The sequence below is a fragment of the Chrysemys picta genome, chromosome 2 (genome assembly GCF_011386835.1).
Source record: "Chrysemys picta bellii isolate R12L10 chromosome 2, ASM1138683v2, whole genome shotgun sequence".
Taxonomy (NCBI): Eukaryota; Metazoa; Chordata; order Testudines; family Emydidae; genus Chrysemys; species Chrysemys picta.
Window position 1 is genome coordinate 116,845,023 of NC_088792.1, and position 15,591 is coordinate 116,860,613.

Here is a 15,591-nt window from a genome sequence, read left to right on the forward strand (position 1 = left end):
TTTCAAATATATTGATTTCTATTACAACACAGAATACAAAGTGTACAGTGCTCATGTTATGTTTATTTTTTATTATAAATATTTGCACTGTAAAAAAAAAAATAGTATTTTTCAATTCACCTCATACAAGCACTGTAGTGCAATCTCTATCATGAAAGTTGAACTTACAAATGTAGAATTATGTACAAAAAATAACTGCATTCAAAAATAAAACAATGTAAAACTTTAGATCCTACACGTCCACTCAGTTCTACTTCAGCCAATTGCTCAGACAAACAATTTTTTTTTTACTTTTGCTGGAGCTTAATGCTGCCCGCTTCTTGTTTTCAGTGTCACCTGAAAGTGAGAACAGACATTCACATGGCACTGTTGTAGCCGGTGTCACAATATATTTATATGCCAGATGCGCTAAAGATTCATATGTCCCTTCATTCTTCAACCACCATTCCAGAGGACATGCATTGATGCTGATGATGGGTTCTGCTTGATAAAAATCCAAACCAGAGCGGACCAACGCATGTTCATTTTCATCATCTGAGTCAGATGCCATCAGCAGAAGGTTGATTTTCTTTTTTGGTGGTTCAGGTTCTGTAATTTCCGCATCTGAGTGTTGCTCTTTTAAGACTTCTAAAAGCATGCTCCACACCTCATCCCTCTCAGATTTTGGAAGGCATTTCAGATTCTTAAACCTTGAGTCTAGTGCTGTAGCTATTTTGAGACATCTCACATTAGTACCTTCTTTGCATTTTGTCAAATCTGCTGTGAAAAAGTGTACTTAAAATGAACATGTGCTGGGTCATCGTCCGAGACAGCTATAACATGAAATATATGGCAGAATGCGGGTAAAACAGAACAGGAGACATACAATTCTCCCCCAAGGAGTTCAGTCACAAATTTAATTAATGCTTTTTTTTGTTTGTTTTTTGTTTTTAAAAGAAGCATCATCAGCATGGAAGCATGTCCTCTGGAATGGTGGCCAAAGCATGATAGGGCATCCGAATGTTTAGCATATCTGGCACGTAAATACCTTGCAATGCCAGCTACAAAAATGACATGCGAATGCCTGTTCTCACTTTCAGGTGACATTGTAAATAAGAAGACGGCAGCATTATGTCCCGTAAATGTAAACAAACTTGTTTGTCTGAGCGATTGGCTGGACAAGAAGTAGGACTGAATGGACTTGTAGGCTCTAAAGTTTTACATTGTTTTGGTTTTGAGTGCAGTTATGTAACCAAACAAAAAGAAAAAATCTACATTTGTAAGTTACACTTTCACGATTAAAGAGATTGCACTATAGTGCTTATATGAAGTGAATTAAAAAATACTATTTTATCATTTTTTATTTGTAATAAAAAATAATATAAAGTGAGCAGTGTACCCTTCGTATTCTGTGTTGTAATAGAAATGAATATATTTGAAAATGTAGAAAAACATCCAAAAATATTAAACAATAGAATACCATCTGAAATTTATTAAACTGTGTGATTAATCGCGATTAATTTTTTTAATCACGATTACTTTTTTGAGTTAATCACGTGAGTTAACTGCAATTCATTGACAGCCCTAATGTGAACTTTGCAATATTCAGCTTTGATAGTGTTTTACAAATAATTCAAGGTTTGTTACACATCTGTTTGTTGTAGTAAAATGACTGTCCAGATTTGTAGCTTTATGGGACATTTCAGGAAGGAATGTATTCTCTACACTTTACCAGTTACTCTGTGTTCCACTGCTTTTCTGGAATAAATTTGGCCATAACAAATATCTGAAAGTGGGTTTGTGCTGTTACCTCTCCTTTAAGGGGAAGGCAGGTAGCCAGTATGATGTGTAAATGGATAACTAACATTTCCTCTTCCAGGAACTTGAGTGTTCAGGAAAAGTGGATAACTTTGAAACACTTGGAAAGGCTTCATAAACAAATACTTCCACACTCTGACAGACCTGGTGTATCTCTAAAATTGTGTCAGGTAACCAGAGCCACCAAGGAGGGCTAAAAGGGGGGAAAACACATATAAGACCTTTTAAAAGCATGCACTGGGTTGGGCAGACTTCCCTCTCTCCTGAAATCCAAAAATCAAAACAAACTATAATCAAACAAAAAATTCCAGGCTCATGAAGGAGTTCTTCCTTTTGTTTATTATTATTTTGGTTTCACGTTCATGTGTTGATTTGAAAGGTCAGTGGTGGCAAAGTTACAGAAAAGGCTTCTATAGAAAATCAGCAGAAAACAAAAGACAATCTGTTCAAAGGCTGAGAACCTGTGTTCAGTGTCTGGACATGTGCCAAATACAGGATGTTGGCCTGCATGAAAAACTAGCATATGTTACTGCTTACTGCATGTAAGTAGCTCACTAAAGCTAGCTGTTCTGTATACATTAGAACCCTGACACAGATGGTGGCAGAGAGGCAACAGAGGTGATTAACCTGTACTATCTGGAGTTATAAAGTTAATGCTTGAACTCCATTTAATAGAAAGCAAAGCAGAATTTTAAACGGTTATCAAATACCCAACTAAAAGTCCTCCTTTATCGTCTTATATTATACAATGTGGTGCTTATTCTGCTTTGTGGAATATCAATAACCACATGTAGAATATAGAGATCAGCAAATGAGCCCCTGCACTTTTTCTGTATGGATATTTCTCCCTACTTTTTAAGCAATATCAAATGAGTGAGGTTTTTTTAATGATTTATCAATTAATACCACTTGTTATGTGGGCCATATATGGGATACTTAGTGGCCAGTTTGTTAGATCATTAAGACTGTGGTCCTGATTCTCCTCTTACAGCAGCTCTAAACCAGTGAAAATTTATTGCCTTCAAAGAATTATTCCTGACTTACACTGGACAGTCCAAATAAGAGGAGAATAGAGCCCCTAGCTTCAAACATAGAACACTTAACAAATCAGTTAGCTAACTTTAGTAATATATCTTTAGAGGGGGTGAGATGCACCTAATTGTGAATAAAGGACTAACAAATTACTATTTTGTGGGGATAATTTAGTTGTCCTTACATGAACTTATGTATTTCAGAGTTGTCACAGACCTTCCTTAACACAGTCAGAACTTAAAAGGAGCAGGTGCCTGTGTATGTGTGTACATGTGCATGAGAATTCATACCTAGCTCAATGAAAATCTGATCAGTGGTGTTCACTCTTAACAAAGTTTAAAAAGTACAATCCATCATCTTAATGCCCCCTTCATTTTCACTGTGCAAACCAAAAAAGAAATTGCAACCAAGATTAATATTTCCATCAAGACTTCCTTAGCAATATATCTAGTTCCTCTATATATCATGTTAGTATATTAGCGCCTTTTATGTCCTGTAGTTTCAGTTAGAACCATGCTACCAATATACGCGGTAACTTCAGGAAGTACAGTATTGGTTTTGAGAAGTCCTGGGTTTTGGGGGGGGGGTAAGGAAATGAGGGCTAGTATCTTCCACATCTTTCTGCTGACAAATAAATTGGAACCTAAATAGGCTCAGCAAGGAGGAATAAGTCCTTTGTTGTTCACAAATGGTGTAGGAAAATATATTTCTTTTCAGGATAGCAACCTGTTATATTACAGCCATTTACTTCCCACTAGTACAATACTGAATTTTTGTCTTTGAGGGCAGAGCTGAATCCTCTTTAAGACATCTTTCAAATAAATAAGTATTCAAATCACACTACATAAATATTGGGGCGCTCTTCGGAAAGGCTGCTATCACAGGAAGATTTACAATGACCCTCTTTTCAACTATCTGGAGAGCGGTTTTCTTCTATACCCAAGAAAGAACTGGACGTTTAGGAATGTTTGAGATCTTTTACCAGTATTGACAAAGTGTGGTAGAACAGCCCTTGCATTTGGTTTCTTGTCTAAAGCTCAACAACTTTGCATTTTATATTTTTGCCAATGTAAGCATGAGGAATGTAATGAAGTGTTGCTGTGCTGCAAGTATCTCAGCAGATGTTGAAATCAGTTCCAGTTCCTGAAAACACTTCTCGCCAACATAGTCTTCGTATTCACGATAACTGAAACATATGGGATTCATCTACATCATTCTTACAGGTATATTCTCTCTCTTTTTAACTCCCCAGGCTTACTTGCTTCCTTGTACTTTATGATCATATGTGCCTGCGTGCTTGTACCCAGGCACGTAGCCCGACGCGTCAACCAGGTCTTCTCGTCCTGCTTTGCCTCTTCCTTTCCCACTTGGATCAAACCTCTCTTTGTGGGAACCAGTGAATTTTGACGTGTCTGTAAGTCGTGATACAGTTGGAGATGAAATGGTTTTCTATTGGGAGAAAGACGACAAAAGAAAATACTTTTCATTGAAAAGAAAACTACTTTTAACACTATAAATCATTAACTACTGTTGATCTCCGAATTGCAGAGTAGTGATACATTTTAAGAGACAGGAAACAAATGAGAAATGTTGGTTTTGTGGCACTGGATGTAATGACTTCATTAGTTACAAATTGGAGTACAGAATGGCTTTGGGCATGAAGGCCAAAATTTCAAAAGTGGCTCCACATTTCGGGTGGGGAGGGTGGAACATCTGGATTCATGTCCCTACTCCAATGAATATCCAGGTAAGTGCCCTAATCATCAGGCTATGGAGTCATACATTTTCTGGCCTAATAATAATTATTTTTTTAAAAGTGGAAAAGCTTCAGCAGAACAGATTTAGAGAGCCCTGCCCCAAAATATCCCATAGCCCAATAGTTAGGGTAGTCTCCTGGGAGATAGGTGACCTGGGTTCAAATCCCTGCTCCATAGGAGACTAGGAGAACCTCAGTCTCCCACATCCTAGGTGAGTGCTCTGGCAACTGGGCAAAAGGAGGGGTGGTACCACTAAAACCACATTTTTTGGCAAGAAATAGGTGACCTGGCTTTTACTCAATAGCTGGGATGAAAGGAGAGAAAAAGGTATTGCACGAAGCCCTATGGGATCATGAGAACTTCATTTTTGACCAGAAGCAGAGGTAAGATAGTGGCCATCTTTGACAATTCAGTTTTGTAGATGTATAGTTGAGTCAGAGGAGAAGAGAAAAAATACAAACACGCAGTTTACACCTCTGTGTTTTTTGCATTGTGACAGAAGACAGAGAAGGTGGGACATCTTTGGTGCTGTCAGTTGATGCACCTGGCACTAAGATGATCAGTGTCCAATAATACTTGCTAATCTATCTCATGTGGGTGCTGCAGTATTAGTAATTGTTTATACTGTATTTTAAAGACAAAGTGCCAATACTATTTTTGTGTGGCCCAGTGCATGTTAGGGGAAAGAGTGCTTTCTTTGAGATAAAGCAACCTTCAGAACAAAAGATAATAGTTAACATGCAATTGTTTGCTGTCTTTTATGTTTCTTTCTTGATTTACAAAATACAGTACAAAGGAGTCTTGACATGAAACACAATCTGATAAAAAAATTATAAAAAAAATTCACGAAAGATTTCATAATTTCAAAGTTGTTTCTGTTTTTGAAAGACTTTTTTAAAAAATCAAAAATTGTTTTGATCTAAACTCAGTTTTCAGCAAACCAATGTTGATGATAATTTTGATAACATTGGGAATAAAATTGATAAAAATCACCAAAAAAACCCACCTCTTGTCTAGACTTCAGCAATGCAATATACCTTCAGCCCTTAGGAAACTTCAATTAGCACAAAATGCTGCAGAAGGTTACACAGGTGACTGAGAGCACACCAGACCTGTCCTCTGCTCTCTACACTGGCTTCCCAGAGAATTTCTGATCAAGTTCAAAGTCTCAGTCCTTATCTTCAAAGCGCCCTGGTGTGGGCTTGGGATATCTAAAAGACTGCAGGCCGTAACTGACAGTTACTCTCCTCTGGTACAATGGAACTCTCAACAACAAGAGTAAAGCTTTTCTGTGCAGGAAACAGAACCTTCTCTAGGGGTGATCTCAGATCATGGGATGAACTCTCCCAGGAACTAAGCATCATCACAACCTCACCACTCACCTTCTCTAATATAAACACACAGCAACAGGTACATTTAACAACAACACCCTACCAAAACAAGACACTCCATCACACACGCTTCTCCCTCTGGGGAGCAGATGAGAGAACAAACAACACGACAGATGTGTAATCACACTGCTTAATGCATTACTGGAAGACGCTCAGATACTACAACAATAAGTGCAGTATAAAAACCTACACAGAACAGAAACAAAAATCCCACAACCCCCTCCCTCCACCATGACCCCAAAATACCCCCAAAGTTGTTTTCCATTTAAAAAAAAAAATTTTTGTTTGTTTAATAAAGAAAAATAAGACTATTTATCCACAAAATAGTTTTGTTAGAAAAAGTTTGACCAGTCCACCTGGTCACATTAGCAGGTTTTTATAACAACACATTATAAAAACAGACAAGCAACTTCCATTAAATACAACACAACTCAAATACGTACTCCCTTTGTCAAGAGAGCTGAGAGAAGAAAAGCACTACTTTCACTTTGTCCTAAAGGTCAACACACAGGTTTTAATACACCTGTAATAAACATACAGCTAAGGGTAGCATAAAATCCTTCCTTACCCTGTAAAGGGTTAATTCCTCTTTTACCTGTAAAGGGTTAAGAAGCTCAGATAACCTGGGTGACACCTGACCAAAAGGACCAATAAGGGGAGAAGATACTTTCAAATCTGTGGGGGAAAGTTTTGGTCTGTCTCTCTCGAAGACAGCCAAGAAACCAGGTGGGGAAATTACACCTTTTTAAGTATATCTGAACTAAGCATCTGGTCTTGCAGAAATAGTAAGTAATAGCAGAAAAGAAATGCGTTAGATTACATTTTGTTTTAGCTTGTGAATTTTTCCTGTGCTAAGAGGGAGGTGTATCCCTGTTTTTATAACTTTAAGGTTTTTCCTAGAGGGGAAATCTTCTATGTTCTTAGTCTTTTGTTATTCTGTAAAGTACCTACCATCCTGATTTTACAGAGATGATTTTTACCTTTTCTTTAATTAAAATTCTTCTTTTAAGAACCTGATTGATTTTTCATTGTTCTTAAGATCCAAGGGTTTGGGTCTGTGTTCACCTGTACCAATTGGTGAGGATATTATTCTCAAGCTTCCCCTGGAAAGGGGGTATAGGAGCTTAGGGGATATTTGGGGAAGGTAGGGCTCCAAGTGGCCCTCCCTAAATGTTTGTTTAAATCACTTGGTGGTGGCAGTGATACTAAGGCTAGAAAGGAATTTGTGCCTTGGGAAGTTTTTAACCTAAGCTGGTAAAAATAAGCTTAGGGGGTCTTTCATGCGGGTCCCCACATCTGTACCTCAGAGTTCAGAGTGGGGAAGGAACCCTGACAACACCAAAGGCAGATATTATCTCCAATGTCAAGGACCCTCCACCACTGAGAGCAACCTGCCCCCATCACCAGTTAAATAATGAAGCTGAATGTTTCCAAATTATATTTTGCTTTATATGAATGACATTTGATGGGGACATGCAACATAGTGGAGGTGGCCTTAAAAAATTATGTAAACTTTTTGTTAGATATTGAATAAACCAATTTATACACTTCTCCCCTCCCCTCCATGCAAACAAACCCAACGCACCTGAAATGTCTGTTGAGTCACTGTGAAATGATGGAAACCGCTGCAAGTGTGGTTCAGAGCTATCTGTTCAGAACACCACCAGGTTCAATCATCACTGGGATTCCTTGTCTGCTATTGTTCACTTTTTAAGTTTTCAGCCATTTTGACTTTATTAATTATATCTGTGCAGTGTACAGCTACAGTAAGGCATGGAACTATGCCATGCCAAGAGTCAGACCATTGTGAGATCAGAGGTAGCTCAACCAATCACCACCCTTACTCTGCAGTTAGTTTGCATGGAACAATTTCATTGATTGTATGAGGAAGACTGCACAGATGGTGGTTTACTTGGTCCAACTGCCATCCGCACAAATCAGCACAATTCTCCCAAAACAATACAACCCCCACACAAATTAACACACCCACCCACACAATGGGATTATTGTGTGTGCTGGTTGTGGCAAACATCATTCATGTTTGCAGCTTTTTTTATTCGTATGACTTCACTAATTATACTGGGGAGACAGGACACGCATTCAGCCATTAGTACACAGAATAAGATGTTCTACAGTGCAACTTTGGGGCTTGGTTTTGTGGTGGAAGGGTTAGATCATGTGGAAATAGGCCAGCATTACAGAAAACGTTGGTAAGAGCTGCAAGAATGAGGCTTCTGGAGTATTTATTTCTCAAATAATGTTGTTGAAAGATATTTGGGCCCTTTTTGACACTTTTTTTTAGCTTTATTCCTATATGAATCCAGGGGTAAAGCTCCACTTTACCCTTGGATTCATACAGAAATGAAAATGCTGGCTGGGAAGAAGTGCCACTCTTGCAAATATGTATATTTTATTGGTTTGTTTTGGCATGGCAGTATGGGGCTTTATTTTGTTTGTCCTGATTTATCACAGATCACCCGTACACTGCAGTCACAGTGATAGTAGGAAATACACCCCCATCAGCACTTGCCTTAGCTGCACAACTAGACAAAACCAAAGTGTAATAAAATGAATAAGCTCAGACAACAGGACAGCAGAGTTGGACTCTTGGCCTGATGCCCAACAAGGATCTTACTGTTGTTAATATGTACCCAAAGCATTAGTGTATCTGACATGTACTCTGTATATAGATAGTCACATGCTGGCGGGTGGGCAGCTTAGATACTCCACAGCTACTTGTATTAATGCTGTCCACTGCTGCAGCTGTCCTAATTCACAGCTGACTGGTGGGGGAGACATGCTAGACCTCGGGCACAGAGTTAGCTTGTTAATTTCCTTGTAGCAAATAACCCAGTTCTGCTTTCTTCCAGGCAGAACACCCATAGAGTTTTTGAAATGGGATTGTAAGAACAAGATTGTTGTGTGGGCTGGCGTCCATATCCACACCTTGCACTGCATGTAGATTACTTGCATATGTGTGTACTATTTGTAGAGCTTTTTCAGCACATCCACAATACATTACCACCTACTGCAAATGCAGCACTCTCAGGATATGACATGCCCGTCAGGAGCAGCAGGAAGCCAGGGGTTCTTGCTGCAGAATTCAGGACCAGTTTACTGTGGAGTACCCAGGCTCCTGTGTCTAGTCAAGTCTCCCCTCCAGCCCCCGCATCACTTGCTGTGAAGATTTCAGTGGGCCAAAAAACATTGATAATTGCCAAAAAATAATTTAAAAATACCAATGTAATTACACAGAGCATGGAGTTTGCAACAGGTGTGAGCAAAGGGTTAGTCAGGGCTTTGGTGCAAAACACATGGCCCTTTCCTCTCCATCCTCCACCACCCACAGACACGATTTTCAGTATAAGGAGCAGCTAAATTAGGTAATTGGTGAGCAACAGCATGTGTCCCCATCTGTTATATAGGCTGGAAGTGGAGGGGAGAACCCCTCATCTCAGCCCCCCGGCTGCTCAGAACAACAGTTGCAGCAGAATATCAGCAAAGGGCAGGTTGTAAGACAAAATGCATTTGGGGCATTTATTGGTCAGGGTTATTTATAGGTGCCTAATTCCCTCTCTGTAAGTGAGAACCAGGAGCTTCCTGCTACAAGCATCTCTCCCATTTGGACAGTGCTGACCCAAGCTCATTAAAAAAATAAAGAAGCCAGAGCAGATTGTATGGTCTGTGGGATGAGCGAATGACCCCAAGTAAGCAGAAAAAAAGTTAATCAAGCTGTGATGCTTGCCGAAGTATCCTTCAATCTCCCCGGACACTGGAAGCAATTGTAGTGGCTGTTGGGGCTGGAAACTTGCAAAAAGCAAAGCTTATTAGTAAGTAGTCAAAGGGGTAAACTTAGTTTTTTCCCATATGTGTTTATAGAACATTGTTGCTAAAATAGTTCTTTACCCTCACACCACAGGATGCTACCAACAATTAAGGCTGTTTGTTTTGTAAACAGAAATAATCCACATGCAAGAGAGAATCTTTTCAGTGTGAAGTTATTTAAGATCACAGTCCCTATTGTAAAACACACACGTTGTGTAGTACTCGCCTCATCTTCATCTCTGCTTACTTTGCTAACTTCGGTTTTACATGTTATACATTCTCACGTCACGAGACGCCTTCTACGTTTTAGGTGACTTCCTTAAACTTCAGCAGATTAGTCTTCAGGACAGAATTCAGTTCTGATGGGTTGTAAGGGCACATCTCAAAGAGTTGGATGAAAAATGATATGCTCCAACTTTTTCTACCCCCCCCCCCCCCCCCCCATGAACAGCCGTGACAAGTAGAGGTTTAATAGACTTGTACATATAACCCAATTCAAGCCCTGGGATTGCTGAAGTTCGGATGGAACACACACACAGAGTCAATTTCTGAGCAGATGTACAATTGATTTAACCCCACTGGTTTCACTGGGACTGCAGAAGGTGTACGTCAGTGCAGAAGGTCTCCAATGTCAACGCTACAATGCACAAAAAAATAGTGCTACATTTGTTTTCTGAAGTTGCCAGTCATTTATCTGGGAACTTTCTTCATTTTGGGAGTTATTTCCCCAGGTATCTACATATTTTTCTATTGTTACCTCATAGAACCCCAATGCTAGGCCTAATGCACATCAACAAAAAGGTCCATACGTCTTCATCGGTAAGGATCAAACCCATTTTCAGTGCCATAGCAATACTCTCTAAGTGTGGTAGATAGCAATAGATGTAATAAAACAGCCCTATCCTACAATTTAGCAACTCTTCCTCATTTCTCTAATCGTCTAGTTCAGCGTTTTTTAAAGTTAGGGTCACGACCCAGTACTGAATTGTGGCATGTCAGGCGCTGGGTTGCTCTGGTCAGCACCACCGACCGGGATGTTAAAAGTCCCCTCGGCGGTGCTGCCCAGCTAAGGCAGGCTAGTGCCTACCTGTTCCGACACTGCGCTGCGCCCCGGAAGCAGCCAGCAGCGGGTCCGGCTTCTAGGCAGGAGGGCCACAGGGCTCCACGCGCTGGCCCTGTCCTGAGCACCGGCTCCACACTTCCATTGGCTGGGAACCGGGGGTGGGGAGGTTGCGGTACCTGCAAGCGAGAGTCACGCACCTCCGCCTAGGAGTCGGACCTACTGCTGGCTGCTTCTGGGGTGCAGCACAGTCCCAGGCCAGGCGGGAAGCCTGCCTCTGCACCCTGGCTGCGCCGCTGACTGGGAGCCGCCAGAGGTAAGTCAGTGCCCCAACCCTACACCCCAATCCCCTGCCCCAGCCCTGAGCCCACCCAAAACCTGGAACCCCTTCCTGCACCAAACCCCTCATCCTCAGCCCCATCCCAGAGCCTGCACCCCCATCCCAGAGCCCTAACCCCTTCCCGCACCCCAATCCCCTGCCCCAGCTCAGAGCCCCCTCCCACTCCCTGAACCCCTCATTCCCAGCCCCACCCCACAACCCTCATCCCTGCACCCCAACCTTCTGCCCCAGCCCTGAGCCCCTCCCACACCCCAAACTCCTCATCCCCAGCTCTGTTGGGTTGCGGGCATCAACAATTTTTTTCAACTGGGTGCCCAGAAATTTTTTTGAAAACCACTGATCTAGTTTTCCAATAAATTCAGGTCTGTGGACTTTGCTATAGGTCTTCACATCAACTTGCTAATGATTTTAAACTCTCATGTTGTAAAGTCACCAACCAACCACAATTCCCAATGAAGCCATTGGAAAACGAGGATGCTCATTACCTCTGAAAAATCAGGCCACAAGCCTTCAAAACAGTGTATCAATTTCACAATCTTAGAACAAAGAAAATAGTGATCCCACCCATTATGTTCATTTCCATCACAAGCTGGAGCCATCTATTGAGAACAGTTCCAGCACCGGGGAGTCAAGAAGTATATGTAAGAAACATAAAAGTAGTATCCATGGAGACTGACAGAGTCTCTCTCCAAATTAACGGAGTAATGCGTAGGTCTTTTCTCCAATTGTATCTGAAGGTATTGAGACGAATCCCACCCTTGTTTGTATTACAAGCAGGTGATGACAAGCCTGTCTGGCCTTCTGTTAGCACAGTTTCCCAAGAGACATATTGATTGTCCACCATGCTTCCAGAAGTGCGAACATCCAACAGACAGAGAATTCTACCTTGGCAATTTCATATTTCTTTTGGATTTGTTCAAAAGACAAACAATAGCTTCAGTTTCCATTTCTTTGTCTTCCAGGTTTTCTTGGTCCAGGTATGTTCACAGATTGTGAAATTTGTACATGCTCAGATAGACGAATACTCAGACGATACTACTTCTGCTACACTTACTAGTTTTCTAAATGCTTTGTTTACATTAACAGAACACTAAAGAAATAGTGAAGTTGAGTGTAGACCATGTCTTTGAAAACAAACAGATAGCATAGGCAGATTTAGTTCCTTCCACAATCTAATTTGCTCTCACTCTGTAGTGATTAATGAATGGGTTTCTCATTCTTATCAAAAGATCAATCCAGAGAATTTCACATTCGCTGCTATACAGAATTAGGAAATGCAAGATGCTCCTTTGGCCAAACTCATTTACTTCTAATGAATTCTTGGTTAATATAAGAATAAAATACTTTTCTACATCCATGAAACAAATGGCATTGGAATGTGGGATTGGGAAAATGTGGACAATACGATCATGGTAAGATGTACATTTTCAAGCAGATCTGTTTTCCTACAAAGACAAGGACTTTCATCTTTCCAGGTCTCTTCTGTCAGAGGTCAATTGAGATACCACAAAGCATGATTTGGTTAAGGTCAATTGTTCTTTATATATCCAGGTATTTAAAAGAATTAAGCAGGCCAATAGAAACACTGGTCTTCAATAACTTTTTAGTATTCTGACTTAACTACAACTTATACTAAGCCTGGACTAAAAAAAATATCCAAAGTACCTGTAAGGCAGGGGCCTGAACAAGAAGATTTTTTTCAAAGCAAGCATGTGGTTGTTTACACAGACTTATTTTAGCCTCCAGAAAACCAAACTGAGTCCCCCATATTGCTTCTTCATCCCTGCTATTCTGATGCAAGCAAGGAAAAGAGGAACTCTTGCCTTCAAATGAAAGGGATCCAGTGGACACTAGTTTGTTATAAGTAAACCTGTAGGATATTTATACAGCTTCTTCAGCTGGTTTATGAGACGTTGCAAATTTCAACAGAACTCCCTGTATGTGCTGTTGTGTATGCAACTTGCTCTATCAAAGTGTTGTCTCTTCAGCCATGGACAAAACTAAGTATGGGGGCTGGACTGGTAATTGGTCCATGGATAAACTATAGGTGAGAGCATGTTAACTCTTCTCAGTAGCACATCTGCGCTATACAGTATGGAGCAAAGAAACAGCTTCCCCTGCATGGACTCTTCTTCTGTACAAGTTGTTTTTTAAATTCACATTAGTAAATGGCCTGCATGTTTGAGATGATGGCCAATTTATTTATTTCTAATTTTGTTTTGCCATGTGAGCTATAACTTGGTCCTGCTAGTGAAGGCAGGGGGCTGGACTCGATGATCTTTCAAGGTCCCTTCCAGTTCTAGGAGATAGGATATCTCCATTTATTTATTTATCCACTCTACTCCTTTATTTGTTCTGAGTAGGCTCTTTTGAAATACAGAAGGTATGATTTCTGCCCCAAAGAGTTTACAATCTAGGAAATATCTTATAGTCTAAAATATTGCTATGTAATCTGAACCATGTATCTCTTTGTCTGGAGTAAATTGGTTTTATATCCCACATGGGACAGGGGTAGGAGTTCAAACAGGTCTTCAGCCTGATAACTTGAACTTTAGACAGTGCTTTACAATTACAGGGGATTACAGGTCTGTAGATCACACCTTCCCAATACATTCATCATTATATGGCGATATACCTATCTCATAGAACTGGAAGGGACCTTGAAAGGTCATCAAGTCCAGCCCCCTGCCTTCACTAGCAGGACTGAGTACTGATTTTGCCCCAGATCCCTAAGTGGCCCCCTCAAGGATTGAACTCACAACCCTGGGTTTAGCAGGCCAATGCTCAAACCACTGAGCTATCCCTCCCCCAGCTATATCTGGTAAATACCCATTTGCACATGTAATTACCCCAACTTGGAACGGCACAAAGCTGAACAGAGCTCCTCTTTTAAAAAAAGATTAATTAAGTTATTGAATCCAGCATTTTCCTGCAGAGCAGAGTTAAACTTCTAGCCCTTCTACAAAGAATCCATTCTGGATTGCCAAATTAGCTGCCCAAGGCATTTTCTGAAATATCAAGAGCTGCTTGGTGTAGAATGGGTCGATAAAGTGCTGAGAGACACAAAAGACCCATGACAAAGTCTGGGTCATCTTGATTTGTCACAGGCACTTTCCCAAAATACCACTTACCTCTTTCACCACAAAAATTGGAATGGAATTAATTTATGGGATTCTTTGGACTCCCAAGAATTACCTCTCTTCCCTTCACTCAGTTATCTTCACTCTCCCAAACATCTGAGCCATCAGTTGCAATTTCGGTTTCCATGCTTCTGCCAACATGAGGGAAAACCCCTTTACAAAAATCAATGTTCCAACACATCTGTTTGCAATGCATAACCATTTGATAATGTTTTGCAGGAATGCTGATGCAGCTCACATTCTAGAATACAGATCAACATTTCCACTCATCTTCGTATCTGGCTGCCAACTGTTGTCTTTCCAGTCACATCAATCAACAATATTATTTGGGCCCCAAAAATGGCCCCCTGAAGCCTAAAAAGACCATCAAATACACATCCCAAGAAATAGAGATTCTGTCTTCAGCAGAACTCAATGCACAGCCCTGATATGCACACACAAAATCAGTTAAAACATGAACAGTCAAAAGCATCAGAAAACGAAAACAAAAATGTAACCCTTGGAAAACATTTCACTGGCCTCTCCACTAATGTCTTAAAATGTATTGCTCCTCTCTGCATGGTGGTAAATCTCAACATTAAACTAGACTGGCATGAAGAGCTGGTAGGATCAAATCCTTTCTGGGTGCCATTGCAAACAACTTTGTATCTCAATTAAATGTCATTCTGGCTACTAACTCTCCGAATAAGCTTTTATTCTAGAAACCTGATGATTGAGGAAAGTATCTGGAGTTACTGGATTAGTAGACAGACTACTGTGGAAAGCTTCCAACTCCGGTTTACACGATATTATAGGTGTTGCATCTGTTAATGCCTCATGGTCACCAAGAACAACAGGTATGCTATAACCCCTCCTCCAACATTCAGGGGAACAGAATAAAACTGGGTTCCACCTCAATCAGAACCCTCCCCAAAGCAATGATGGAGAGCGCCTCACAGCATATTTTAAGAACCACAGGATCCCATCTGAGTTTCACTTATGAGATCATAGCTGTTAAATGTATCAATTTAGAAGTCCTGCATAAGGAATAAAAGCTAATTCAAATCGGCCCTCATTTCCCCGGGTTTGATTTTCTTCCACCCCACTCCCCAAATTCCATTCTCTCCTCCGCCCCCTTTCCCCTCATGTTATCTATGCTATAGCTTGCCGATACAAGAGGGAGCAATGCAGGGGAGAGTCATTCTGCCTGCCTATCACAGAAAAAATCATAAAGAGATGTCCAAAAAACCAGTGGTGGCATCTGTTCATC

The 15,591-nt window shown here is 40.6% G+C and overlaps 1 protein-coding gene across 6 annotated transcripts in view; it reads right to left on the reverse strand.

Annotated features, from left to right (window-relative positions):
- TPPP (tubulin polymerization promoting protein) overlaps positions 1 to 15,591 on the reverse strand; it is a 123,629-nt gene that overhangs the window by 2,900 nt on the left and 105,138 nt on the right. For 3 of the 6 annotated variants that reach the window (XM_005296518.5, XM_042841973.2, XM_005296517.5), the window contains one exon: positions 4,088 to 4,278. In XM_005296518.5, coding sequence (XP_005296575.2) covers positions 4,088 to 4,278 — 191 coding nt within the window. Of the gene's footprint in view, positions 1 to 2,102; positions 4,279 to 15,591 lie in introns of those variants that run through there. The other 3 variants (XM_065584062.1, XM_024106186.3, XM_065584060.1) reach the window with 1 other exon arrangement.